The 27882-nt window shown below is 42.0% G+C and overlaps 2 protein-coding genes across 5 annotated transcripts; one reads left to right on the forward strand and one right to left on the reverse strand.

Annotated features, from left to right (window-relative positions):
• Positions 1-3630: 3630 nt before the first annotated feature.
• kif16ba (kinesin family member 16Ba) lies at positions 3631-21380 on the forward strand (the record flags this gene model as incomplete). 4 transcript variants are annotated; one of them, XM_035659669.1, is given in 27 exon segments in its annotated part: positions 3631-3700; positions 3827-3940; positions 4703-4819; positions 5526-5623; positions 5769-5878; positions 6092-6234; positions 6337-6505; positions 6589-6720; positions 6826-7001; positions 7260-7325; positions 7509-7568; positions 7676-7795; positions 8078-8129; positions 8417-8554; positions 8671-8753; positions 8864-8952; positions 10247-10279; positions 10618-10671; positions 10887-12227; positions 12338-12493; positions 12578-12686; positions 13614-13661; positions 14012-14059; positions 17864-17986; positions 19080-19169; positions 19286-19369; positions 19473-21380. In XM_035659669.1, coding segments are annotated over 27 exon segments (3985 nt in total), but the record flags the coding sequence as incomplete, so codon positions are not given.
• Positions 21381-21503: 123 nt separating this feature from the next.
• Positions 21504-27199, reverse strand: LOC118326649 (dynein regulatory complex subunit 4-like). The gene is made up of 10 exons (XM_035659687.1): positions 27170-27199; positions 25890-26087; positions 25388-25594; positions 25251-25305; positions 24968-25173; positions 24006-24173; positions 23268-23354; positions 22979-23191; positions 22065-22130; positions 21504-21962 (listed from the first exon to the last, which is right to left on the reverse strand). The coding sequence occupies exons 1-10, from the start codon at positions 27182-27184 to the stop codon at positions 21816-21818; spliced, it is 1362 nt and encodes a 453-aa protein (XP_035515580.1). The 5' UTR covers positions 27185-27199; the 3' UTR covers positions 21504-21815.
• Between the last annotated feature and the right edge of the window lie 683 nt (positions 27200-27882).

Genomic DNA, 27882 nt, shown 5'->3' on the forward strand with positions numbered 1-27882 from the left:
GTTAAAATGTGTTTAAATACCTATTAATCAAAATATTAATATACAAAAATAAACAATAAGGTTCAAAGTGAATAGAATATATATTCTTTCTTCACAACTAATATCACGCTTTATTCACAATACAACTCTTTCTGGCCTTCTTTTTCTCTTGGCTCTTTGCTTTTCTGTTGCTTTGCGTTCCGGATGGACTTTTGTCCAGAAGCTGTTACACCCGTCGACAGCCGATCGCCTGCATGCAGTGTGTCAAGGAGTTCTGTGGACGAGGTGTAACGCTTAAAAACGTCAGAATTGTCATTTCTTTTACTTCAGTTTGATTGCTATTTTTTATGTCTAAGTATTGTTGTAATAGAAGGGATGGCAAAAAATAATAGAACGTGATATAATTTTAATTATAATTTTTTTCTCGCTGCATTATTTGGCTGCCCCTCCACTGGTGGCGCCATAGGGCAAGCAGCACTGTCCAGCTGTATATTGTTCCCCTCTGGGCCCCGTACAAGCTGTATATTGATATTGGGCCCTCTGGACCCGTACGGTGTATAGTTGTATATTGGGCCACTCCCCCCCGTCGGCTGTATATTGGCCCCGTCCGGGGCCCCCGTACGGCTTGTATATTTGGCCCCTCGGGCCCCGTACAGCTGTTATTTATGGCCCTCCGGGCCGCCCCGTACAGCTGTATATTGGCCCTCGGGCCCCCGCCGTAAGCTTATAATTGTATATTGGCCCCTCCGGGCCTCCGTACAGCTGTAATGTTTTCATCAGGCTGATTCTTTACGTCACACTGAAGCTAACAGCTAACAGCTACAGCGGGAAGGAGACTGGTGGTCACCGGACAGAGATAACGTCAGTCCGCGGCGGAGACCGTTCGCCCCCCCCGGTCACTATCAGGCCGGTTATCAAGCGGTTATCTGTCGGTTATCAGCGGTTGTCTCGTGCAGCCGGTGGTGACTTATTGTCTTTCTCCCGCCGCTGTTAGCCGTTAGCTGCCGTTAGCTGCCTATAAAGCGGGCGACGGACGACAGCGGGATGAGCTTATGGCATGGTTCGGGTGCGGTGGCGGGTCGACCCACGAAAGACGGTGAGTTCGGGACATGTAACGGACATTTAACGGGACATTTAACGGGAAACTTCGTGTGTTTGATCCGGTTTACGGTGTTTGTGTGGCTAGACAATCACATGAACTGATTTACAGGTCAAAGTTACAATAACTAACATTATTAATAAACATTAACTAACATTAACTAACAATAGTGTTATTTGAATAATGTTTAGTTATTGTTAGTTATTGTTAGTTTAAAGGTTGTCACTGGGTTCTGGTTCTGTCCAGTGTTCTGGACTTTATATTCCTCACCTGGTTTGTACTGAGAGCTTTAACGTTAGTCAGTATAAGTGTTGTTGGTGTTTATTTTACACTTTATTCATTTATATATGAACTTTAAGGATTATATTTCATCCTGTAGGATTCTATTTATGACTTTATGTGTTATAATATAAAACAGCGGTATTTATCATTCAGTATATAGAAGATAAAAATAAGGAGTGTATAATACAGTATATTCGATGAATGTTATACATATTAATAACCTATACATTTATAATAATAATATATTAAATATACTCTATTAGGATATTAGGTTTGGTTTGTCTTATTCAAAAAAACACATTTTGGATTAATTTTCAACGCCGTAACATTTAGAGATAAATCTGTTATCAGCAGCGATGATTTAAAAGTAATATAAGTAGCTGGTATTAAACACAGTGCCACTGTCTGTGTGATTATCATATTAATGAACGAAGAGCGCGTTAATTATGTTATGTTACATTTAAACTGCAGATTATTGGTTATTTATAAACTTTATAGGGTGCTAAAAACATGTGGAGAATATGCAGGTGTTGTCGGTTATTAAATGTGAGATTATTCTTATACACGTGCAGTTCCAGTTCAAAGTAGGGGGTTTATGTTAATGTTTGCTGTGTTGTGGACTGGAAGACAGGATCAGAGGAGGATGGCGGTTATTAACGAACATTATAATGGAAGCTCTGATTCCCACCCAGTTCTACCGAGTCATTTTATTATTGTTTTTAGTGAAAACAGAAATAAATAGTAAATAATAACAAACTCATCAGAGGAAACAACACCTAAACACACATTAATCCTTTTGTACTTACTGGCAATAAATGATTTTTAAGGTTAAACAATTAATGAAGTTATTGATTGTATTAATCAACTAATCAGTTAATAATTAATTGAATTCTGTTGCTGAATGCTGTCAGTGTTTGTCATTTATCTTGCAGTGTTAAAAACTAAAACTAGCAGAATTATCTAGTTCATTTAACCAAGTTTAATGAGTAGTGGTTGATATTTATTATTAGTTTTAGTTTTATTATAGATTTTGATTATTATAATTATCTTATTTATTATTATAATTTATATTTTATTATAGTAGTTATTATTTATATTAATATATTATGTTGTATATTATATTAATACTTTATATTTTATTAGTATGTTAGTATATGTATATATATTATTATCTTTATATTATATTTATATTATCTATTATATATTATTTTTATTGTATTATTATATATGTAATGTAGGTATTATGTATTATTATTATTATATTATTAGTATTTTATTATTATTATATTGATTGGTATTATTATTTATTATTATATTTATTATTATTATTATATTCTGGTTCCAGCTTGTTAAATGTGAATATTTGCTCGTTATAGAAGTGAATGAACCTTTGGACTGTTGGATAAATCATCTTCAGAAACTTCATCAAACCATAAATGAGTTCATTCAGACAATTATTAGTTAATTAAGAATAAAAATAAAGGTCAGAAGAAGAAACACATTTTCCGAGCCGTCTGTCGGAGTCGACCTCGGTTACGTGACGGCGTTACGTAACGTGTTGTTCAGCTCACCTGAGACTCGCTCCTGAACATAAAGGATGTGTTTGAGCCTGAGAAGGAGCCGGGTGGAGACAGACGATCACACACGACTGAGCAAACACACACAGCTGATACAGATCCAGCTCAGTCGGGTTTATTGACGTCTGCAGCTCCGTTAAACAAAGTCAAACAGTTCAAACAGGATCTTCTGCTTCTTCGGCCTCAGGAAGGTTACACACACAAAACGTTCTGTTAGTGACATTTGAAACAGTTTTACCCCCAAAAGATGAATAATGAAATGATTAAAACTCGTGGGATCAATAAAGTCTGTATTATTTTATATTAAAAGTATAAATCAAAGGTTACAACAATACCCTCCGCTGTACAGCAGCTATACAGCAGCTTCAGATACAACATAATGTTCATGATATGTGCACTTTAACAGTGTTTTATATACAGATGTGATGGATCAGTGTTCCAGCGCTCTGTCCACCGTCTCCACCGGTACCGACCGCTGCTGCTGCACGATACCGGGACTGAAGAACAATATGAATAACGTTTATTACTGTTAGTTTTATTAATCAGACGGTTAAAAGGTGATTTTAAACTGGTGTTAGTCTAGATTAAATTAAGAATTAAGACACTGAAGCTCTGAAACGTGAGTTATTAATGAAATGAAGCCGGCAGACTTGATGAATCTGTCCTGCTTTAAACATTATTGATCTTTTACAGGGAGAAGGACTTGTCTGCAAAATGCATCATCAAGATGGAAGGAACCAAAACCTCCATCACCAACCTGAAGGTACCTTTTAGTTTTCCCCCCAAAAGTAGAAAACGCTGCTCACAGAAGCTGCAAATCAGTCTGAGAGGATCCAAACACCTCGTAGCTGAAGCTGTGTCTGTGTCTGTGTCTGTTCTGGTTTCTAAGATCCCCGATGGCATCGCAGGTGAATCGATGAGGGATCGAACCAAAACCTTCACGTACGACTTCTCCTACGACTCCATGGACTGTAAGAGCTCCTCGTTCGTCTCCCAGGAAAAGGTAAAGACCGCTCTCGTCTCTTAGCCGTCGTCAAAATGTGGTTGTCCTTTCAGCAAAGGTTAGTCTGACATATAGGATGAGTTGGTACATTAGTCAGCCGAGTGAGAACAAAACAACCTGAAAACAACAGAAAACAGGTTTTTTTGTTTGTTTTTTTGTAAAAGGAATGAGGTTGGTTTACCGTTTTATTGTTCCTCTTTTTATGAACGGTAGTCAGGTGATTGGTTTCTGAAAGGAATATACTGTTTACATAACCCATTCAAATGTGGACTATTGTGATACTGAGAACAATAGTGGACAGTCAGTGTGAACGTAAACGCAGTCACTGAAAACTTTATTACTACTGACACACAGATTGACCTTTCTTATTCTGACAATAACAATATGCAGCATGTCTTAGATAGGACACATACTGGCTGTAATAAAGCTGTAATAAAGCTGCAGTCTGGTATTATTCTGATGAATCATTCTCCAAACCTGCTCAGCAAATCTGTTGTTGTTTTGTTTGGATGATTAATGGTAACAAAGGTTGTGGATTTGGGGGGTCCAGAGTGTGGAGGATTTATCAAACTCTTGTTCTCTTCAAAGCAGCTTGTGTGTGTGTGTGTGTGTGTGTGTGTGTGTGTGTTTACTCACAACTGGAGCTGTATCACGTTACAGCTCTGCAACATCAATACTGACTCTGAGTCATGTGAGCCTCAAATCTGGACTGAAATGTTTTTGCGTCAGTAAAAGCTTTAATGTTCTGCTGTTCTCTGGCAGGTTTTCAAGGATCTGGGCTCGGACGTGCTGAAGGCGGCGTTCGAGGGCTACAACGCCTGCGTCTTCGCCTACGGTCAGACCGGCTCGGGGAAGTCCTACACCATGATGGGAAATCCAGTGAGACAAAACTCCACATTAACATTCAAGTTCCAGACAACGAGTGATAAGAGTCCAAATAATCGACCTGCCTGACCTTGTCTCCTTTTAATTGATTAGTTTGGGCCTCAACTAACGATTACTTTCATTATCGCTTCTTCTGTTTGTTTATTCTTCTGAATTGTTAAAGGTTTTTAGGGTCCGAGCAGCGACACGATGCTCGCAAACTCATTAAACTCGGCACAGAATTTAACATTAGGAGAAATCTACGTATGATTGAAATACCACGCCCCCTAAAATCAGCCCCCAAGACACGTACGACCGACATGTATGAAAACTGGTACGCAGTTGTATCATGATCACACAGGCAAGAAAGCCTCTTGGACTTGGAGTTCTGATTTATGTTTCACCATGAAACAGGAAGTTAGTAGCTTCAGTGTACTTCGAGGGTCCGATCATCGCTGCTTACAGCTTTAATATACATATGAACTTCACTAGAGCGTCTCAGAGCTACTTTAAGTTCTGACAGACGTGTTATCAGATTGATTTTATTCTCAGGGACACTGATGAATTTTAAACTACACTCAATATATAAATTATTACAGATGTTTGCTCCACCACCTGCTGGAAAACCTGGTCTCAGAGAGTTCAGAGAAACCTGAACGTGAAATGAGAAAGAAAATATTTGTTTTTAACAGGATCTTATTGAAGTCTGTTGTTGTTTTAGGGAGATGCCGGTCTGATCCCGAGGATCTGTGAAGGTTTGTTCAGCCGAATCTCTGCGGCGACTCGATGGGATGAAGCTTCATTTCGTACAGAAGTCAGGTGAGACCAGATTCTAAAATGTTAGAAGTTGGTAGTTTCTTATTCTGACCACCACACCTCAGGGTTTCCACTCAGGATTCGTGTTCACGTTATCTGGCTCCCCTGAGCACCAAGTATCCATCTTTAATCTGGTTTATGCCTTCAGCTACCTGGAGATCTACAACGAGAGGGTGAGGGACCTGCTGAGGAGGAAATCCACTCAGACCTACAACCTGAGAGTCAGGGAGCACCCAAAAGACGGGCCGTACGTAGAAGGTGAGACTGCAAGTCCCAGGGCCACAGTACTGCTGGAGAGTTGCAGTTTTCTTGCATGAGTTTGGTTTGGGAGTTGTTTTGTACAACGATCAAGTTTTCAGTGTGTTACGGTGGTCATCTGAGTTCCTATCTGAACCTTTAAGCTGTGTTAAGTTTAGTTCATGTGTCGACTTCCTGTAACCTGCCCCCCCGCCCCTCCCACCCTGATCCCAGATCTGTCCAAACACCTGGTTCAGAACTACAGCGATGTGGAGGAGCTGATGGAGGCCGGAAACATCAACCGCACCACCGCCAGCACCGGCATGAACGACGTCAGCAGCCGCTCGCACGCCATCTTCACTATCAACTTCACACAGGTCAGAAACTACTCACTCACCTGACAACACCTGGAATTATTCACTGAAATACGTTTTTGGTAAAGTTTGCTGTGTTCACCTCCTTCTGTCTGTCTCTTTCAGGCTAAGTTCGATGCGGAGATGCCCAGTGAGACGGTCAGTAAGATCCACCTGGTCGATTTGGCCGGCAGTGAGCGAGCCGACGCCACCGGAGCGACGGGCGTCCGACTGAAAGAAGGAGGAAACATCAACAAGTCGCTGGTCACCCTGGGCAACGTCATCTCCTCTCTGGGTCAGAACCTGCAGATATAAATCTGAATTGCTCCGTGTTTGAGTGTCGATGACTGACGGATCTGTTTCCTGTTTTCTGTGCAGCTGACATATCACAGGACGGCGTGAACACCAACCTGAAGAAGAAGTCGGTGTTTGTTCCCTACAGAGACTCGGTGCTGACGTGGCTGCTGAAGGACAGCCTGGGCGGCAACTCCAAGACCATCATGATCGCCAGTGAGAAGCAAACATTAGAGTTACATTCGGATATTTAAAATAAACCAAAAAACTATTGTATCTGATGTGATTCTGTTTTAAAATGTCTGTTATCTCTCGTCGCAGCCATTTCCCCCGCTGATGTGAACTACGGCGAGACGCTCAGCACTCTGCGGTACGCTAACCGAGCCAAGAACATCATCAACAAACCCACCATCAACGAGGACTGCAACGTCCGGCTGATCAGAGAACTGCGGGCTGAAATCGCCCGACTGAAAGCTCTGCTGGTTCAGGGCAACCAGGTAAACAAACGCACACAGAACAAGAGTGAAGCTACAAAGACGGGTGGAGTTAGAGTCCGCAGCCTCAAAGGGGAGGAAGTAAACCAGAAAAAGAAATAAAATGGACTTCTTTAGCTCTTCTTTAGTTGATTTAATTTTGATTGATCTGTTTATGAGGTTTTGTATTGTGTATCAAGCTACTATTCTGAACAATAGTGGTTATTGTGATGATGATAAAGTGACCGTATTCTGTTTCTGACTCTCGTGTTTGTGTGTCAGATTGCTCTCCTGGATTCACCCACTGCTCTCAGTATGGAGGAGAAGCTGCACCAGAATGAAGCCAGAGTGAGTTAAATTCACAATGAGAGCAGATTCAAAACATTTATTTGATGTTCATGTGAAAAAAAGGGTTTCGGTGTTAATGCTGTGATTAATTAATGATTGAATCAAGGGATCTGTACAGCGGTCCCGGGCATACTGGAGAGACACCATTGCTTTCTTTTGATTTGTACTGATTTGTGATTGCAGGTTCTGGAGCTGACGAAAGAGTGGACCAACAAATGGAACGAGACACAGAACATTCTCAAGGTACGAGCGTTTGTTTGTCATCCGTGTTTTTTATTGTGTGGACTGATCATGCTTTATTATTATTATATTATTATTATCATCATTATATTATTATGATGTGTCTTTAGGAGGAGACTCTGGCTCTGAGGAAAGAGGGGATCGGTGTGGTGTTGGACTCTGAGCTGCCTCACCTCATCGGCATCGACGACGACCTCCTGAGCACCGGCATCATCCTGTACCATTTAAAGGTCAGACATCAGCTCCCAGTGAACTGTCCTCTGTCTATAGTATGATCCAGTTTCCACCACATCACTGTTTTCTGTAACCGTAATCAATGAGGTGCAGACTGAAATAAGCAACGCTACACTGTAGGTTATAACGAATAATCAGCAGAGCGTCGACCCGAGCAGAATGTGTCCCTGGTAGATGTCGCTTCGTGCTGTTGCGCTGTGTGTGTCCTGTGTGTGTGTGTGTGTGTTTCTTTCTGTTTGCAACTTCCAAACTTCTTTGTTTTTCTCCTTCCACCTCAGGAGGGACGGACGTATGTGGGCAGAGATGACGCGTCCACAGAGCAGGACATCAGTGAGTCTGTTTACGATCAATAACCAGCAGGAAATGAAAAACAGCCCGTTTTATTTCACTGGAAATGCAGAAAACTACGGAAGAAATGAGCAAATACACATTTCTACAGTCATACAGCACAGATAACGTTATATAACATTATCAGACATTAATGGATGATGGGGAAGCCTGAACCGCAGCGTAAATGTGGAAATGATACAGATTATAACTTTAAACATCCATTTTAAATGTGTCTTTCCTTGAATGTGTTTTATGTAACTGTACTGAAGCTGTTTCTCCTCCTGCAGTCCTGCACGGTTTGGACCTGGAGAGTGAACACTGTATGTTTGAGAACCAGAACGGCAAAGTGACCCTGGTTCCCCTCGGTGGAGCTCAGTGTTCAGTTAACGGAGTTCAGGTGTCGGAGCCGTCGCAGCTCAACCAAGGTGAGACGCCGGAAACCTCATCAGTTGTCTTCCTGTCGCTTCTTTTAAGCTTCACTCACTGTGAGAATATGTTTAATACATAAAAGCTGAATCCTGTCTGCTGTCTTGCGGTCCAGGCGCCGTCATTCTGCTCGGCAGGACCAACATGTTTCGGTTCAACCACCCGAAGGAGGCGGCGAAGCTGAGGGAGAAACGGAAGGTGAGACTTTGCTCCGAGGTTGAGCTGAAGGTTTGGACTGAGGCTGCTCTCAGATGATGGTGATGATGATGATGATGATGATGATGATGATCACTTGTTTCCCCCCTCAGAGCGGCCTGCTCTCTACGTTCAGCCTCTCTATGACGGATCTGTCCAAGTCCTGTGAAAACCTGTCCACTGTGATGCTCTACAACCCCGGGTGAGTGTGTGGTAACAGCGGCTGCATGTGATTATCAGCTCAGACCCTGCAGTGCATCCCCCCCCCGCATCAAAGCCCCTTCACAACTTCAGCTTCAGGCTATCTGCATTTACACTGACTCAATACTGTCGGTGAGGTTTAATAAACACAACAACATGTGGCTCTTCAGCTTCAGTAAAATGGATATAGTTCACAGATTATAAAGAAACAGATCGTCTGTCGGAAAATAAGACCAGAACCTCAAAAGCAAATAATATAAACCGACTGAATGTCTGAAAGTAACCTGGAAATAAACATTTATGTTGGAAACCATCATAATGATAATTCAAGGAGCTACTGACACTGACACACTAACAGTTGTACATTTTGCCTTAAAAGGTGAGGAAAGGAAAGTAATATATTACTCAAGAAGATTAATTACAACCACTAATCCACGATACTAGAATATATGAATGCACATTATTATTTATTAATACATTTAATATGAATTTGTTTATTATATTGTAGAGACTTTTTGTTGTTGTTTTTTTGCTCCTCATGTGGAGTTTGAAGGATTAGTAGTTTGCTCTTTAAAATGTCAGGAGAATAGTGAAACATGTCCAAAAGGTGAAGGGCTAAAAAATCCACAATAAAACAGAAACGATTCAAACACAGCGGCCTCCGGTTGAATTAAGTTTTTGTTTCTGAGCTGATGATTTAAAACAATGTTTGAACCTTTAACGCACTCAGAAATGTTCCAGTGTGTAACATTTAGGAGGATCTATTGTCATAAATGGACATTTAGTCATTCGTGTATAATCACCTGTAAAAACACTGAGTGAACAGATGAAGCACCAGGATTATTCAACTCTGGCTGCACAGAATAAATCTGCACGGTTACTTACGTGTCGCTGCTCCTGTGAAAACAAGGTCTAGGTTTTGGGAAATATCCTGATGTTAATGATATTTACTGAGTGCATTCCTATCCTCACAGGAGGAACCACTCCCTCCTGTGCAACCCTTTAGGACACACTGTGCGCTCTGACTGTTGGACAGTTTGTTTGTTTCCTCCTGATTATTGTCTCCCTCCCCGACCTTTTACTGCCACCATCAGGCTGAATCTTTTCTTTCGCTGGAGAGAAATTGAGCTTCTTGTTCTCAGTGTAATCTGCAGCTAAATGAGTTGAAGGATTTTTACACACACACTCGTTCACTCTCTGTAAGCAGCAGCGGTGTGTTTTGTTAATTATTAGTCACTTAGCTTCCTGTCCTCTGTCCGCTGGAGTTAACTCTGTCAACCCTGTCTTGTTGGCAGTCTCTTCACTGAGAAGGGCCCCGTCTTCCTCAGGTAGACTCAGCCGTCCACTTCCTGTCTAACTGTTTTTGACACACAAACCTGTGTTGACTCGTCCAGTCTCTCAGCCTGAACCCTCATTGTCTGTTTTGTTGTTGTTATTATTATTTTGCACGTCACCTTGCTGCTTCTGTCTCCATTTTGACGTCTGCCAGTAGTGAACACATCGTTGCTTTATTCCTCACCGCCTGGCGTTTTCATTTTAAGCCTCATTTTGTGTGTAGACTGCTGCTTTCACTTCACTAGTTGAGGTGTGTGTGTGTGTGTGTGTGTGTGTGTGTGTGTGTTTTGATGAGAGTAAAAGAAGCTGATGAAGGTTTTTGTGTTTGCAGGTTGGAGTTTGAGAGACAGCAGCGAGAAGAGCTGGAGAAACTGGAGCTGAAAAGGTACGAAGAGTCGGTATTTTCTCCAAATGTACTGAGAGACATGAACATGCACTCGTACATAAGATTAGAGTTCAGCTGGAGTTAATCCCACAATCTCTTGAATAAAGGAAATAAAATCATATTAATTTAATCAGGTTTTACTTTCTTTAAAACTAAAACTATGTAGAGTCACTGTTTCGCATCAACATACAACACTGAGTATGTTCTTGCTGTAGGAGGCTGATCAAGGAGATGGAGGTGAAGCACCAGAGTGAGAAGGCAGAGCTGGAGCGCCTGCAGCAGGAGGTGGAGAGTCAGCGTAAGGAGTCTGAGGAGGTACAGCAGCGGATCCTCCGTCAGGAGGAAAGCCTCCGCCGCCGCAGCCAGGACATCGAGAGCCGCCTGCGAGACTTCCTGGCCGAGAAGGAGCGATTTGAGGAGGAGAGACGCTCAGAGATCCAGGGGCCAGACCTCCAGCAGCAGAACCAGCAGGACGAGGGCCGAGCAGAGGAGGAGGAGCAGCGGCGGCAGCAGGAGGCTGCAGAGCAGACTGAGATCTACCGCGAGCTGGAGAAGCTGAAGAGGGAGCGCGAGGAGCAGAAGGTTCGTCTGGAGACTGAGCGGCGGCGGCTGGAGGAGCAGGAGCGGGAGCAGCTGAGCCTGGTGGGGAGGTTGGAGGAACAGCTGAGAGAGAAACACGAGGCTGCAGCCACCATGCTGACCCGCGAGGACGCACGCCGCCTGGAGGAAGAACGTCGAGCCCTGGCTGAGATCAGAGAAGCGCTCCTCCGTGCCAAAGAGGCTGGAGAGCGGCCAGATGTGGAGGATGCCAGCGAGGAGGCGAAATCTGCCCAGGCTCGATACACAGACTTCAAGGAGGCTCAGGTGAAGGAACTGAACCAGCTGGAGGAGGGACTCCGGCAGCAGAGGGAGCGCCTGGAGAAAGAGGTCGCTGCTGAGCGCAGCACGCTGCTGCTCCTCGCCCACGGCCTCAAAGAACGACAACAGCAGCTGAAAGAGGAGCAGGCGAAGGGGGCGCAGGACGCTACAGCTGTCTGCCAGGAGGAGCAGCTGGTCAAACAGGCGGAGCACAGATTGCAGTTCAAGGAGCGACAGCTGGCCAGTGTGACCGATGGCCTCCTCCCCGCACTGGCTGAGGAGAAGCAGAGAGCCGCGGAGATGCTGGAGCGCAGCGGCGGAGGAAGCAACGGGAACTGCGACAGCCCGCCGGGGCTCGACAACACGCTGTACCAGGTGGAGAAGGAGCTGGAGGACAAAGAGGAGAAACTGAACCTCCACTGGCACAGCGCTCAGCAGCTCCAGCAGCTCCAGGAGACCTTCGAGTTCACGGCTAACGTGGCGCGCCAGGAGGAGAAGGTGAGGAGGAAGGAGAAAGAGATCCTGGAGTCGAAGGAGAAGCAGCAGAGGGAGGCGATGGAGCAGGCGGTGGCCAGGCTGGAGAGGAGGCACTCGGCCCTGAGGCGCAGCGTCTCCCTGGAGCCCGACACCGAGGAACAGAGACATAAGAGCTCAGTCAGCAAGAACCCGAGGACGGGGACCGAACTGGACCAGCAGAGGTCAGAACCTTATAATGACATACAGATAGTCACTATATTGTAACAAAGTCTGCATGCACAGTGACAACTTGGCAAGTTATAATGACATAATGAGTCTGTTTCCTCTTCAGAGTGGAGCGGGAGATCCAGAAGCTGAGACAGAGGATCAGTGAAGGGGAAGAAAACAACAGGACTCACTCCAGTAACGACGAGAAGACGAGTCACACCAGCTCCCCGGTCAGCCACATCCAGAGTCTGAACACACTGCTGCCGCTGTCAGACGACCGGTACGAGCCACGAGAACAACCGGTTGTCTTATTCACCTGTTTATGTTGTTGTTGTTGTTAACGTTGGTACTCGTTGTTTACCAGGATAAATGCGTACATTGAAGAGGAAGTCCAGCGACGGTTACGTAAGATGAATCTTCTCAATGGCAGCAGCAGCAACATGGATCTGTCTCTGTCCAGTGAATCTCTCAAGGTGAGAACTGAACTTCATTAAGCTCTAACTGTGTTTAAAGGACCAGTGTGTAGAATTTAGATCTTTGCCTTCAAAGTATGTAGAGAAACTACCAATTCACAAAAAACATTAAAGGCCTGATCTGGAGTCAGTGTTTGGTTTGTTTGACCCGCTGCCTCTGTAGATAAAAACACAACGATTACTATTCTGATTAAACACTAATGAAAACACAGCTATGAATATTATATTACATTTCTGACAATAGAGCTTGAACCATTGTGGTTTTATTAATGTGCAGCATCCAAACCAATACCGACCTCCATTATTTCAGTACATCCTGACTATTGATTAATTAAAAGTTGTTGTTTGTTTGCCGGTAAGACACAAAAAAGCCATCTAAAGCCATCAGTTACCGTTAGTTGCAGCTAAAGTCTGCACAATCAATCAAATGTTAATTGTGATCACGATTTTGCCTTTTCACAATTAAATGAACTAATTGTTTCCTCCTGCTGCAGCTTCATGTTGACAGCATTTAACTGGTGAAACACTCTGATTAACTGTTGTCGTAATTTCCATTAGGTTTAATGTTTGTTCCAGAACAACAGTTGATCATCAATATATCAACAGTTAATTTTCTGGCGTCCTTTTGCAATTAAAGACGGAAAAATCTATAAATTCTGAAATAAAGGTAAACATCGTGGTGTGTTTGAACAAAGAAATGTCTGGTTCTCTCTTCAGTTGAGGTAAATAAATGATCTGGCTGTTACTGGATTTACTGCATCTCATTGCCCCTCTGACCAGTTCTGACCAGTTCTGGTTGGTTTTTATAGTCTAAACACGAATTAACTGGGGCTTTATTGCCACTCTAAAATGAAGATAAAGAGTGAATGAAGAAGTCCAGCAGACTTTCCCTGTGTAGAACTGATATTCAGCTCTTTAACCCTGCAGGAGGAGGAAGAAGTTAGCGACTGTAGCTCTGTTAGATTAACAGATGAGGTAAGACCAGGATGCATCTGCTCTGTATGTCCCAATGAGACTTTCCCTGCTCTATAATCTGCATGATTCTCCCAAATACAAGTTATGGATGGACTCAGTCACACTTCTGTCAATCAGTTTGGTTTCCAGCTCTTTTTAATTTGGTTCTTCTCCAACCTGGTTTAAGTTATCCTGGCTTTGTTTAATTTGTCCCTTTTTTCCCTTTTTCATGAAGTATAATTTAATAATTTATATAATTTGTTTGGATTACTAATAAAAATTACTGCTTGTTATTCTACAAAGTAAGAATATTCTGTGAATTTAATATGTAATGATACTGAGATCACCTGTGGATGTTTTATTGTTTTCAGGATGATGACAAGCTGCAAAACATTAATCCAAGGAGGCTTAAGTATGAGGTAAGACCAGGATCTTATTTTGGGATTATTACAATTGAAATACCAATCATTAAAAATCTGCAATCCTGCTACATTTTTACAATTCTGTATGTTTGCATTTTATTAAAATGTTCCTGTTATTGTTGCATGAAAGTTAGCAAAATCTTCTGATTTAAAGAAAGCGGTGAATGAGTTTCCATTTTAAATCTTCAGGGTTGCCAGACGGGAGTTCACAGACACATTTAGGTTTTAAGTTCCAATCACTAATATCAGTCACGTTTTGGAAGTAAGACAAAGGTTGAATGACATATTTTGTGACTCGTGTCGGGGTCAAAAATTTGGCAACACTAAACTCTTTGGTATATTTTTTGGAAGAACTGAGGAAAGGAAGCTCATTCTCTTCAGGGTGGTACCGATGCATGGAAAGCAGACAACAAAACATATCAAAAATATAATATTTTAGCTCGCAGTCCTTCATATTAAACACTGTGGGATTAAACATGGGTAAACTTTTATAATAATTTAGCCACAGAGAAAGGTTAGGGAAGATTTAGAAGAATTATTTGCACATGCTACTTTGCCCACGTTTGATTGGAATGGAAGTTTCTTTTTTTTTGGTTGTCATCCTAATTTGCATGCCAAACCTCCTCTCACTGTTTATTTTGAATCATTTACAACTCACCTGTGCACCTGGTGATGGAGGAACTGTAATTCTCTTTGGGTTGGATTATGGACTTCAGTTTAATTCAAAAGAACCTACCCGTCCTTCTTGACGATGTAGTCATGGACTCCCCCCTTGTGCACACAGAGAGTCTCCCAGTTTTGGTCTAGCCTTGTGCTTTCCCCGGACCCCGAGGCGAACTCCGCTCCTCACATCCAAGAAAACACGTTGGAAGAACCAGAGATTGGCCTCGTACAGCTTCACGGAGAAGAAAAACTAGAATCCACAGCTGAAGTCTTGATTGAAAAAGAGAAAGTGCCTAATAAAGATGGTGACAAAAACAAATGGTGGCAAGAAGGAGTGAATCGTCCTCTAGGAGAAGTGGGCAAAGCTGCTTGTGGGCTTGATCGATGTTATATTGGACAACAAGAGTTTTGTGCCACCTCTGCAAAAACCATGACCAACAGATTTGATGAAAACGATAATATTACCGATAAGACGAGAAGCGATCCTGCCTCCTGTGTTCCTCGTGATGGTGATGATGATGATAAAAAGGTTGAAGATAGGGTGAAGGAATTGCTGATACATGGAAGCTCTGATTCTTACTCAAAGGAAGTCAAACACCAGACAGCAGCAGGGATAGTAGAAGATGAAGAACCTTCCAATGATCAATCATCAAAGTTGTTGGACTCTGTCAATGGCTACATCAATTCCAAGCAAGTGTCGAAGGAATCCGTTAATACTCAAATAAAACAAGAGATTGACACAGAAGCTGAGAAGGTGGCAGCCAACAGGAGCTATTATTTGGGGTATTTTGCTGGAAAGCTGTCGGAAGCGTACAAAGACGCTGGTAGACGGCTGCAGGGCACACGGGACATCATTCGAAATGTACGAGTAGATGAAATGAAGGTTGTACTCACTCAGTATGTGACCATGATGTCCAAAGAGCTGCCGCTGGTTCATCGACTGCAGCTTAAACCGGAGCCCGAACCTCGCGTCCTTCCAGAAAATAAAGTCTGTAAGGTTGATCTGTCGAGGGATTGCACTCTTAGTCTTTCTCCGAACTGCACCATGACTGCGATCCCGGAGATTTCTCGATGGCCCGAAGGCTCTGTGTCGTCTCTGAGAAACACAAGTCCTGAAGTGTTTAATCAGAAGCTGGTCGAGCTGCCAATAGCCTTGTCTCAGCTACACTCACTTTCATCCCAGATGATCCTGGAAAAGTTGGAATCTCTGGCTCCTCAAATTAAAGTCAAAAAGCTTTTGAGTATCTTCTGGGTCAGAACTGCCAACCATAAGCAGCCGATCCCAAAGCCTGGGTGCTTGCTTTTGTCAGAAAAGGACATAATAGTGCTATCGAGTGAAACAAATTCAATCGACAACTTAAATGTTTTTCACCATTTTAATCTCATGGAACTCAAGGAAGTCCAGATTGGTTTGGCAGGGCAGCACCTCCGGCTAATGGGCTGCACCGAAGACACCGTCTTGGCAGTCTTTACCCACAGCAAAGAGCTTACCCAGGAGTTCTGCAAGGCTTTACTGAAGGTCCTTTCTCCTGAAAAGTTCTCTGAAGAGACTGAAGATCACCCGTTGCTCTCTGATGATCTCATGGTCCTCTCTCTGGATTGGATGTCGACTGTTCCTGACATCGTCCTGGACAACGGCCTTCGCGTCACCTCCAGATTTAAGCGGGTCCTTGCAGATCTGCTCTACATCGTCCATGGGAACATGGATGGTCCTGACAAACCCTCTCTGGCAAACATTTGTCCTCTGCTCTACACCAGCGTCAAGGTCATGAACTCTACCCATGTGCACCAGAGCACCATTTTTCAGTTTCTCCTTACGGACACTCATGTAGTTCTTCTCCGTGAGGATGGCATCTTTCACCCGGTGCCACGGGGCTCCAGTCTGGTCCCTGCACAGCCCCAGTTCCAGGGGCTCGAACTCCGCAAGCGGTCAGAGATCAGATGCCTGCTCGTGAAGCAGAATGACAACTGGCTGGTGGTAGACATCACATTTAAAACTCACAAACCGCAAACTCGTGAAAAGTCCAGGCGAGCCTCAGCTGAAGTGCCGGCGGTGTCTCATCACAGTCGTCAGTGCGACTCCTGGAAGTTGTCTTTCGGTTGTACCTCAGAAGCTATGATCTTGATTAATCATCTGTGTGCCTGAGTTATTTACCTGGATCAGAAAGAAGAAGTAATCACAAAGTTTAATTTAATTTAAGGATGTGTTAAATAAGCTTTTGCCACTTGACAGAAAAAAATAGTTAATAGCTATTTAATGAAAAGGTGATTCAAACTGGACCAAAGTAAACTGGACACATTTGAAAGTATTTTAAAAATATCTTTTAATATTTTATATTTGTTATTCAAATGTTATTATGTGATTTTGCCATTAAGTCCTAAAGATTGTATTTTGAAATGAGGAAGCCCAGACCATGTTGACATGTATTAACTGTAAATATATATTATCATAATGAATGAGGATAATCACTTTCTATGTATTTATGAAAGTTGTTTTGTTTTGGTCGGTTTACTGTTTTAATTGTGTTGATGATTCCTGTTTATTCTTGTTTGATTTCTGATCTCGTTCAAAGGGAAAATCAATTAATTTACCTTTTCTAACGTTAGTAAAACACTAGCTAGCTAACACTAACATTGGCTAACACTAGCTAAATTAAAATGTGACGATAAGTGTTGCTTTTATCTTTTAACCATCTTCAAAATGTGGTTGTGTTTTCAACATAGATTAATGTAATTATCTAAGTACAGGGAAGGAGGAAGTTGACCGAGGTTCCAAAAGGGAAAGTTTGAAGAAAAGATTTGCAGCTGCACTTTAAGAAAAATGATTGTGATCTGATGACTTGAATAAAATAGTTGGATTTGTAATAATGTGAAATGATTACAGAAAAAATATGTGTTTGAAGGAATAATGTTTAATGTTTATAATTATATAAAGTGAGAACAGGATAATAAAGATTGAACTTTGTATAAATCTTATTGTCTGATATTATTTGTCAATAGTAGTAAATTATTTTCAATCAACTTCAGAAATGATTCATAACAATTATTGTAAATTCTTTCTGAGTCAACCCTTTACTCTCCACCTCTTTCTTCTCCTCTTTTCCTGTTTCTCGTTTCTCCCGGTGACTTCTTCTGCAGCACCTGGTCTCTCGTTCTCTCGGGACGAGCTCCGACGGCCTTCAGGAGCCCGTTAAAATTAGCATTCCTCGTTACGTTCTCCGCGGGCAGGGGAAGGACGAACACTTTGAGTTCGAGGTGAAGGTGAGTTCAGGCAGCAGTCACTGGTCTCTCATCATCCATCTCTCTCTGGATGCTTATTTCTTCTATATATTTCTGAATGCAACCCCATAAAATGTGTCTGGATGTGGAAGATGATCCTATATTGATCTCTCAGTGGTGAAATCAGGGTTTTGCAGCAGCACAAGGACACATAAAGTAAAGGAAATTAATAATTAAAAGTGTATAAAAACTTTACAAGAACACTTTAACTCAAAACCAAATATAGGTTATAACTATTTTATTTTAGCTATTGAATATAATAATAAAAATCTGGATTCAAATTTGGATTTTATGCTTGTAAACTGACACTAAGTGGATGGAAGTACTCAGATGTAGAAGAACAGTACCACAGTGACAGAGCATAGCTAACGTTGCAGCAGCTAAAAGTGGAGCTAATTTGGACTGTTTTATGTAGTGCAAGGTATTTAAATATGTAATAATAATATGTAATTCCCTTTGCACCAGTGGTACTCTTGACCAGATGTTTTCGGGTTGTCTGTCGTTCTCATTCTTTATTAATAATATCTCGAGGGAATTTCTGACCATATTTCAGAAGTAGTTAGACCTCAAACATTTTATTAACTAGAAGGCCAAGTTGACACTGTAAATGAGAACTGGGCAAGAGGAAGCAACAGGAGGCAAGTTGAGTTCAAACAGCACAATATGTACAGTGTGTTCCAGAGAGGAAGGTTTAACAGCAGCAATCAGAAACATGTACTGAGTTATTAAAGACTTATTAAAGACGGTGATGGAATAAGGGTGAGCAGTTTCAGTGACTTTTCCAACTGGTTCCAGTAAAGGAGGTGTACTGTTGGCCTCGTGTGGAGGGAACCACAGGAACCAGATTTCTTCAGATTGTCTCTTGTTCTACTGTCAGAAAAGAATTCCACAATAATGACAACAAGAATATTTTCATAAGTTACAGACTGCAGCTTTAATAATCCGAATCTGCAAAGGAACCACCTTTTTAATTAAAATAGTTTGGGTTCTTTTTGTAGACGACCATTAGAAAGTATCTGAGTCCGTACAGCTTTATCTTTTCATCCGTCTTTACATCAAACGTTTCTGTCTCCAGATCACTGTGATGGACGAGATGTGGACGGTGTTCAGGCGTTACAGCCGCTTCCGGGAAATGCACAAGAGCCTCAAATTAAAATATCCAGAGGTGAGACGGTTTGATCCACTACAGCTACTCACAGTGTGACAGCGTTGTCTGAGTCCTTCTCCGGGAGGAGTTCTGACTGTGGGTTTTCTATAAACTCACTGATATCTCTGTTTCAGCTGGCAGCTCTCGAGTTCCCTCCAAAGAAACTGTTTGGAAACAGAGACGAGCGGATGGTCGCTGAGCGCCGGAATCACCTAGAGGCAAGACACTCTCATCCAGTTTTATTCACACATTCAAGCACAAAAGAGGTTAATTCTCTGGTTGTGAAACATGAACGTGACCCTGTGCTGTGTGTTCTTGCAGCGTTATCTGAGGAACTTGTTCCGGGTGATGCTGTCGTCCTCCAGCTCTCCCCTCAGAGCCGACGCGGACGGCGGTTTCCATCTCACCAAGCACGCCATCGGCGAGTTCTCGCCATTCTTCAAGAAGGGCGTCTTCGAGTACAGCAGCCACGGCACCGGCTGACTCGCCCGCCAAAGCGCCTGAACGAGCAACAAACAGAAACTGCTCGGTGCCTTTTCTCCGGGCCTCGGCTCGGGAGAACCGCCTCAGAAGGTCAGTTTATTGTCCAACACGAAGATCTCAATCAGTTTCAGCTCCACGTGGAAACTTTATCATGAATGTTAAGGTAGGAAATATTAAGCACTCTGTTTAAAGAGTTTTATTTCTACGTTGTGTATCCAGAGAAACCAGGTTTTCAGCGGACTTCGTACGATCTTTGTTCTGTTTTTTGAGTTGATGATGGAAACAAACACATTCTGGCAATAAACAGCTAAATATTAAATATATTCACATGCAGCTATGATATTTATGTCACGTAGTCTCTAAAAGTAGAACACAACATTAACGCAGGCAGGCAGCTCAGTGGAGATCCATCAGCAACAAATTAACAAATTTCATCATCAATTACTTGTTTATCAAAGAAAAATTCTCTTAATTCAGCTTCTAAAATGTGATTTGCTGCTTTTCTCTGTTTAATATCAGTAAACTGAATGTCTCTGGACAAAATGAGGCATTTGAAGATGGGAACTTGGGGCATTTTTCAGTAATTTCTCACATTTTAAAGACTAAATCAGTTTACAAAAGAAAGAATCAATGGCAGTGGTCAGTGACTGCAGCCGTAGTTCAATCACACCTGGATCTCCTGTCGGTGAGCGGCGGGAGGCTTTACCACTGGCAGGAGAACGGGTTCCAACAGGTCTCAACAGTGTGAGAACAGGAAGCTGGTGCCTGTTTACGTCGTAGAAGAGTGAACATTAATACAGAGTATCTGTAATGGGACTGTTGTGGTCTCGCTGTGGCTCCAGTTCTGTTTGTAGTTAGACTGGAAGTAAAACACAAACTCCGTGTGACCTTATATCAGATCTGCAGTTCTGCTGTAAAGTTGGCCGTTGTAACATGGGGCCTTATGGAGAATGACTCACTGCTGGAGCCAGCCTCTAGTGGCCGTTAGAGGAACTGCAGGCATGCTCGACTGTCATTGGATCACACAGCAAAAAGGGGCGGGACTTAGGATGGGTCAGTTCTAAACATATTTGTGCCATTTGAAAAGTTTTCTCTGAAGTAATGTGTGTAAAGGCTCAATTTATCTTTATCCCAAAGATTGTTTTAGTGCCACCAAACTCCAAACCTTCACCTTGATATTCGTCTTATTCCCCAAATGTAGTTTTATCCTCCCTCCTGATGGGACCTGATGACTGTGCATTTATTAGACTGCAGTGTTTCAAAAGACTGAACGCCTCTCTGTTTCTTCTCTGTGCTCTAATTTTATTGATTTTAAACACCCGACTGATCGTTAATGTTAAATTAGATCCTCGACTCCACAAACCTGTAAAATAAATGATCAGAGCACAGAGACGCAGCCTCAGCACACACTCAAGATTTCCCAGATTAAAGGTCGAACAGGACAAATAATTCACTCAGAGGGAGAAACTCTGTCCCTCCAGCAGCTCAGCACTTTGTACTTCAGAGCTGGTTTTACTTTTAATATAAATGTGTCAGTGAGTGAATCCGATTGGATCCTGAAGTCTTCCACAGCCTCACTGTCTGAATATGAACACATGAACCACTGACTGCTTTCTTCCATAAGCCATACTGTGTGTATATAGAATGTAAATGTTGATGTGCATAGTTTTTCTATACGATTATGCTTGTATGCAATGTAAACTATTGGCATTGAATGTCAGTAAAGGGAATGTACCACAACCTTCACACTGAGTCCACTGTGTCTTCTTCCTGCTCAACAAGAACTGTTGTTAGAGGTTCCACATTCACTAACTGGAGTGGAAGAAATCAGGATATAATAACGAGTTTCACCAACCGTAGCACAGAAAGTTGAGCCTCGTCATCAAACAGATTTTATTCCCACTGGAGGAAGTTTTTTTTATGGACAGTCTCAAACAAAAATTCTTGTGATTTAAAAACATTTATTGGTTTGACAACATGATGTTGATCTTTGTGATTTAGAGTTTACCTGGTAAACATCACCAGCAGCTTCAGGATAACGGACATTTATATTTGTGTAGAAACATCTGCAGTAAACAGCTGTGAACTGCTTATTCATGATTCATGCAACATCTTCAGGAAATTATGAAATGAGAGAGAGGTAGAGAAGGTTTCAGAGTGTCCAGGTAGAGCAGGTGGAGTTCAGTGTTTGGAGGCTGGTCCAGGAGAGTTCGGTACCCGAGTCTTTCCACCCAGGATCTGCTCTGAGGGCCTGAAGGGGAAGTCGTACAGAGGGACACTGAGACCCTCCAGCTTCTCCCTGCAGGTCTGCAGCAGGTCGTCATACTCCTGCAGGTCACACGTTCATTACGTCACCACGTTATCGGACAGATTTCTCTCAGAACGACGACATTAATGTGCGATAATGCTGAAGAGCTAACGGCGACTGACCTGACACTCCCGGGCCAGCTCGCTCTGGAAGGCACTGATGGCGGTGCGTTTAGACTCCAGGATTTCCTACAAGCGGGAAAAACAAATGTTCAGATTTTTGTTCTTGAAACACAAATATTAAAAAATCACAAAAAAGTGTTACTGGCGCCCCCTGCAGGCTGTATTGTCCATTACACCTGCTGATAGAAAGAACATACAAACATAATGATGATCAGAGCTGCACAGTAACGCATTAGTAGTATTAATGTTACTTTGTCGAATAACTAATAACTAACTCAGTAATAATATCAGTTACCTCCCCAAAAAATAATTAGTTACAACCTAATTTTTCTTGTCACCCTGCTACTCCCCGGATTAATGATGTAATTGTGCACAGGCAGGAAGCAGGAAAAATATATCTGTAGGTTTTTCTGGTTTATTTGACAGATTTCTTCTGTATTTTTTTAAATACATGGAAATATTAATAAAATTACAAAAATAACCTGTGAATTTACACATCTTATGTAAAATAATGTGAAAAATCTGTTTGCTTATTTAAAGAAAAGATTGTGGTATAACTTTTAAGCCCTGGCTGTATTTGTATGGATGGCAGGAAGATGTAAAATAGATTTATTGCTTCTTGAGAATAAAACATTCTTTTTCTACAAGTTCTGTAAAATTCTCTGATGAACATTAAAGGTGTACTGTAATCTAGATATGGAGTCTTGTGCATACAGGAGTGAATCATCTGCATAGAAATGGATATTAAAGGTCTGAGCTGGAGTGATATTGTTTATATAGACTAAATAATAATGGACCAAACACAGAACCTTGTGGTACTCTTTTTGGTTATTAAAATGGAGTTTTGAGACTACAGGTACAGATCGCTGAGGCAAAGACACACGTTTTAACAACACGTAGATACAAAATCGTACCTCCAGTTTGTTGGCGGCGGCGTTGCTGACTGCAGTTTGGTCGACGTTGGAGACCGAAAGCGCGGTGCAGAGCTGAGCCTCCTTCTTCTCCAGAGTTTCTGTCAGTGCTGCCAACTTCCTCTCCAGCAACAACTCCTTCAGTCCGCTCTTCTGCTGGATGTCCAGGATGGCCTCCGTCTGCTTCTTCAACAGCTCGTCACGCTCCTGCTGAACCTGCCGCCCACCAAAACATTCCTCTGAACACCGGCCAGGCAGAGTGAAGGTGGAAGTTGTGATGTGAGCAGTTTACCTTTTCAAACGCCTGCAGCAGCAGCTCGTGCTCCACCGTCAGATCTCTCAGCTCCTTTTCAATGACTTTCACACGAGCTCTGGTCGTCTGTAAAACACATTATCAGCATTTTTTATGGGCATCGTTTCAGTCAGTTACAACATTTTAATAATTTGTGTTAAAAACTGAGTCAGAGACGACTACAGGAAGTGTGGCAGGTAAGATGTGTAAGATGTAATGAACGTTTATAAAGGAATTCAAGATTATTTAAGATTAAGAAACAACCTTTGGCTTTTAACAATTAGCATATTGTGAATAGTTGGTATAAATTTACTGAATTTGTCTTTTGGTACAGCGTCACTGTCAGATGCCTGATGAAAACTGAATTGTAGGGTTGGTTACTGAACCTCAATACATTTTGTTTCATAGCAACACTAAAGAGTTATTCAATAGCTTTATTCTCCTCCAAACCAGTGAAAAAGCTCTGATGTAGGAAAAGGCACAGCTCGAACTTCTAACAGCGTCCTTGTGTCTTTAAATCAAATCTGTCGGTTTAAATGTTGAAATGGATGTGAAAGATGGACAAATCTATAAGAATTGGACTTAAAAGTTTTCCTTTAAGTGCAGGTAGCAATGAATATTAATAGACAAAAACACTGAAATGTGAAATTAGCTTAATTTTCAATCCAGAATATCTGTATTGTACGGTAGTTATTTAATGTGTCGAGATGCTTTCTGCGCTCTGTGCAGTGAACGCACCGCCATCTTGGCCTTGGTCTGGTTGTGTTCTTCCAGCTGTTTCTGGAGCTCGGGCAGCTTCAGTTGGGCTTCCTGCAGAGACTCGCTCAGACGTCTGTTCTCCTCCTGAACTGCTGAAAGCTCTTTGTCCGCTCGGGCGTGCTGCTTCGTCACCTCCGCAAGTTCCTCCTGACAAACAACCGAGCCACATAAACCAAAAATATTATCTGTACTTCATCAAAAACATCTAAACTTTTACGTGTTAAAGTTAGTCGTGGTTTGTAAAACTCAAATAAATGTGATAAAACAACAATAAAAATGATTCAGCTGGTAACAAACAGTGACTTTATTCCAGCTCCAGGAACTGTTTCTGTAACAGAAAAGTAACTATTCACAAACTGATTATTTGAAGGTAGACTATGTTTGACTTAAAACCCTGATTGACTCAACTTATTCATATTCACCTATCTTACTGTAAGAAAAGTCTCAGATAAATAAACTACTTGGGACAGAAGATGAACAAATGCTTAAACATCCTTGTAAAAACAATTTAAATACAAAAACAGTATATAGTATATAACTAGTATATAATTAGTGAATTTTATTTTGACTCAAGGAACCGATGAATGTCTACGAAAAACAATATAATAATATAATAAGGTCATATATACAAAATTCACTTGCCACTAGATGTCGCTCTGGAGCACCAGACTCAGTGATTTTACCTGGCTGATCATCGTAAAACAAACTCAGGTTGTTATTGTCAGACAGCATTATGGGAAGGATCCCTACAGAGATAGACCTTTAGTTTAACCACAAACAGCAGTAATATCACTATCACTCNNATCCCTACAGAGATAGACCTTTAACCACAAACACTCACTGTACATTTGTACAAAGTGAAACTACATCCACCGTTTCACATTCAGAGCATTAAGCTTCTGTAGAACCGGTTTCATGTACTGTGGTCCTCTCTGTCTCACCTTCAGCACCTTCTGATCCACCAGCAGCTTAGTTTGGACAGCAGAGTAGTACTCCTCAGCCCCTCTGAGAGCTCGGTCGTGGTCCTCCACCAGACTCACGACGCGGCTCTTCATTCTGTCCTCGAGCTCGTTCGTCTCGGCTCTTCGCTTTTTGCCCTCCGCTTCGACCACTGACTGCATTTTCTTGTGATATTTCACCTCAATCTCTATTTAACAGCAACAGAGAGGAGAGCGGTTAGACAGAGTTTGAGACAGTATGTTTGTGGGAGTCGGGTTTATTCACCTCTGATTCTCCTGTCGTAGTCGTTCGCCAGCTCCATTAACTCCACCTGGTGTTTCTGTTGAGAAGAGCGACACGTCAGAGGCCGAGGTTCTCACTGGTGGAAATAAAACGGGGACCGACCGAGGAACCAGACTCACCAGTTTGAGCACCTTGATGCAGTTTTCGTTTTGGAGCTTCTTCTCTCTGCAGTCCGCCTGCAGGCCGTGCACTTCCCTCCGGAGCCCGAGCTCCGACTCCGTGTGCTGGTTCTGGATGAGCGAGGTCGAGGCCACGCCGTCCATCTTCAGCCCGGAGGTCGCGTCGTGGTGTTCGGACAGGACGTGCTTCAGCTTCTGCTTGTACACCTGTACACCGATGATCACATGGTGTTTAGACGTGAAATTCAAATTGGGTTTGTTCTAAAATATACTGAGTTTAATCAGCACATGAAGTTTGATAAAAGTAAATAATAATATAAAGAATATTGTGGTAAACAGAGTGGATACATATAAAAGAGAATATACAGCAGATAATGATATCATAATGTATCAGGCTGTTCGTCCGGATCTCACCAAACAGATAATAAACCTCTGAGTTTGTGTGTACGTGTAGTGTGTCGTGTCGCGGCGTGTGCTTCGTTGTGGTGTGTGTGCAGCTCACCGTGATCTCCACTCGGTGGCGCTCCTCCGCCTCCTCTCTCTCCCTGTGTCTGTTCCTCAGCTCGGCCTTCGTCTCCTCCAGGCTCCTCTTGGAGATCTCCCAGAAGGCCTGGATCTTGTCCCTCTCCAGCTGGAAGTAGCTCCTCTCCTCCCGCTCTCTGTCCAGCTCCTCTCGCAGGCGAACGATGTGCTCCTCCAGCTGGAGGGTCACACACACATCAGTCTGTCTGTCTGTCTGCCTGTCTGTCTGTCTGTCTGTCTGTCTGTCTGTCTGTCTGTCTGTCTGTCTCTCTGTCTGTCTGTCTGTCTGTCTGTCTCTCTGTCTGTCTGTCTGTCTGTGAGCGGCTGCCTCGTGACAAATAACGCAGCCTCATTAAATATAATATTTACATCAGTTGTTGTGTTTGAGATGTTTCCATTCCTCCTTATATTTCAGTAACTCTTCAAATGTTCTTTTATTTTTCATCAAAAAACTTCACAAACATAAAACTTCCATAAGAATTCAAAATAAATTATTATTGTGTTATTAGTTATGCCTGATAATGATCTCACGTTCCTCCTGTTGAGTTTGTTTTCAGCTTCATTCTTTTTATTAGATTTCCATTTGCAGCTTTATAATATTTATTGATGTTGTTTTAATGTTTGTGCTGTTTCAGTTTTACAGAGCGAACCACGTTGAGCTGCATGTTTGTGTGAAAGCTGCCGTTTAAATAAAGTTCAATCAGGGTTCACACTCTTGGTTTTCCAGGACATTTATCATTTCTGGTTTACTGACCTGAAACAGGTAAACACAGGTGTTACCAGATCTGTTCGATGTCCAATAGAAACACTGTATTATACTGTAGGTGAAGGAGAAAAGCTAACAGGTATTCTAACTCTGGATTATGAGGTTCATTTATAAAACAACTAACATTTAGTTTCTCACTGTAGTGTGTTTGCAGCCTGTATGTGGAGCTACATGAAACCATGACTGTGGATTATTTCTGTTTGTTGAACTTTCTTCTTTCATTCGTTACAGGACAAAGAGGTTGTGTATAATTCAAATGTGCATCAATATAAATAAAAGATTTAAGATGTGAAAAAGGTCTGTTGGCTGCAGCAAAGCACCGGTTAAAGTACAATTACACTTTATTAACATGGCTGCAAAACTCATTTATAGCGTCACATTTCCAGGTTTTCCAGGTTTTCCAGGACGCGTGTGAACCCTGTCAGTGTTTACAAGGAGTTAGATTTTCTACATGTGAATAAATATAAAGTTAAAGCGGTTTCCCTCCAGCTGACCTGGTCTTTGGACATCTCCTCGGTGGACAGACCGTCCACCACCGCAGAACTCTTCCCCTTCCCGGGCTTCTTGCTCTTCGCTTTTGGAGGCTGAAGAAGGAAACAAATCATCTTTAACACCTTTAAATCATCGTTCTTCACACCATTTAATCATCTAATTAAATCAATCAATTTAATCATCTTTTAAACTCTTTAAATCACTCTTGTAATCATCTTTAACACCTTAAATCATCTTTAACCACCTCCTAATCATCTTACACCTTTAAATCATCCTGTCAATCAACCTCTCTTAAATCATCTTTAACCTTTAATCATCTTTAAATCACCTTTAACACCTTTAAATCATCTTAACATCTTTAATCATCTTTAAATCATCTTTAATCAATCTTTAACACCTTTAAATCATCCTTTACACCTTAAATCATCTGTAACTTCATCTTCTAACCCTTTATCATCCTCTTCAAGCATCACCTTTAAATCATCTTAACAATCTTAATCCATCTTTAAATCATCTTTAACACCTTTTAACATCATCTTTAACACCTTTAATCCATCTTCAATCACCTTTTAAATCATCTTCCCCATCTTTAACATCATTTAAACATTCTTTACATCCTTTAACACCTTTAAATAATCTTTAACACCTTCTTACACATCTTTAACATCCTTTCAAAATCATCTTTACACCTTCTTAAATCATCTTTAAGTCATCC

The sequence above is a fragment of the Morone saxatilis genome, unplaced genomic scaffold, assembly GCF_004916995.1.
Source record: "Morone saxatilis isolate NCDOM2014 unplaced genomic scaffold, NCSU_SB_2.0 Contig17, whole genome shotgun sequence".
Lineage (NCBI taxonomy): Eukaryota > Metazoa > Chordata > Actinopteri > Moronidae > Morone > Morone saxatilis.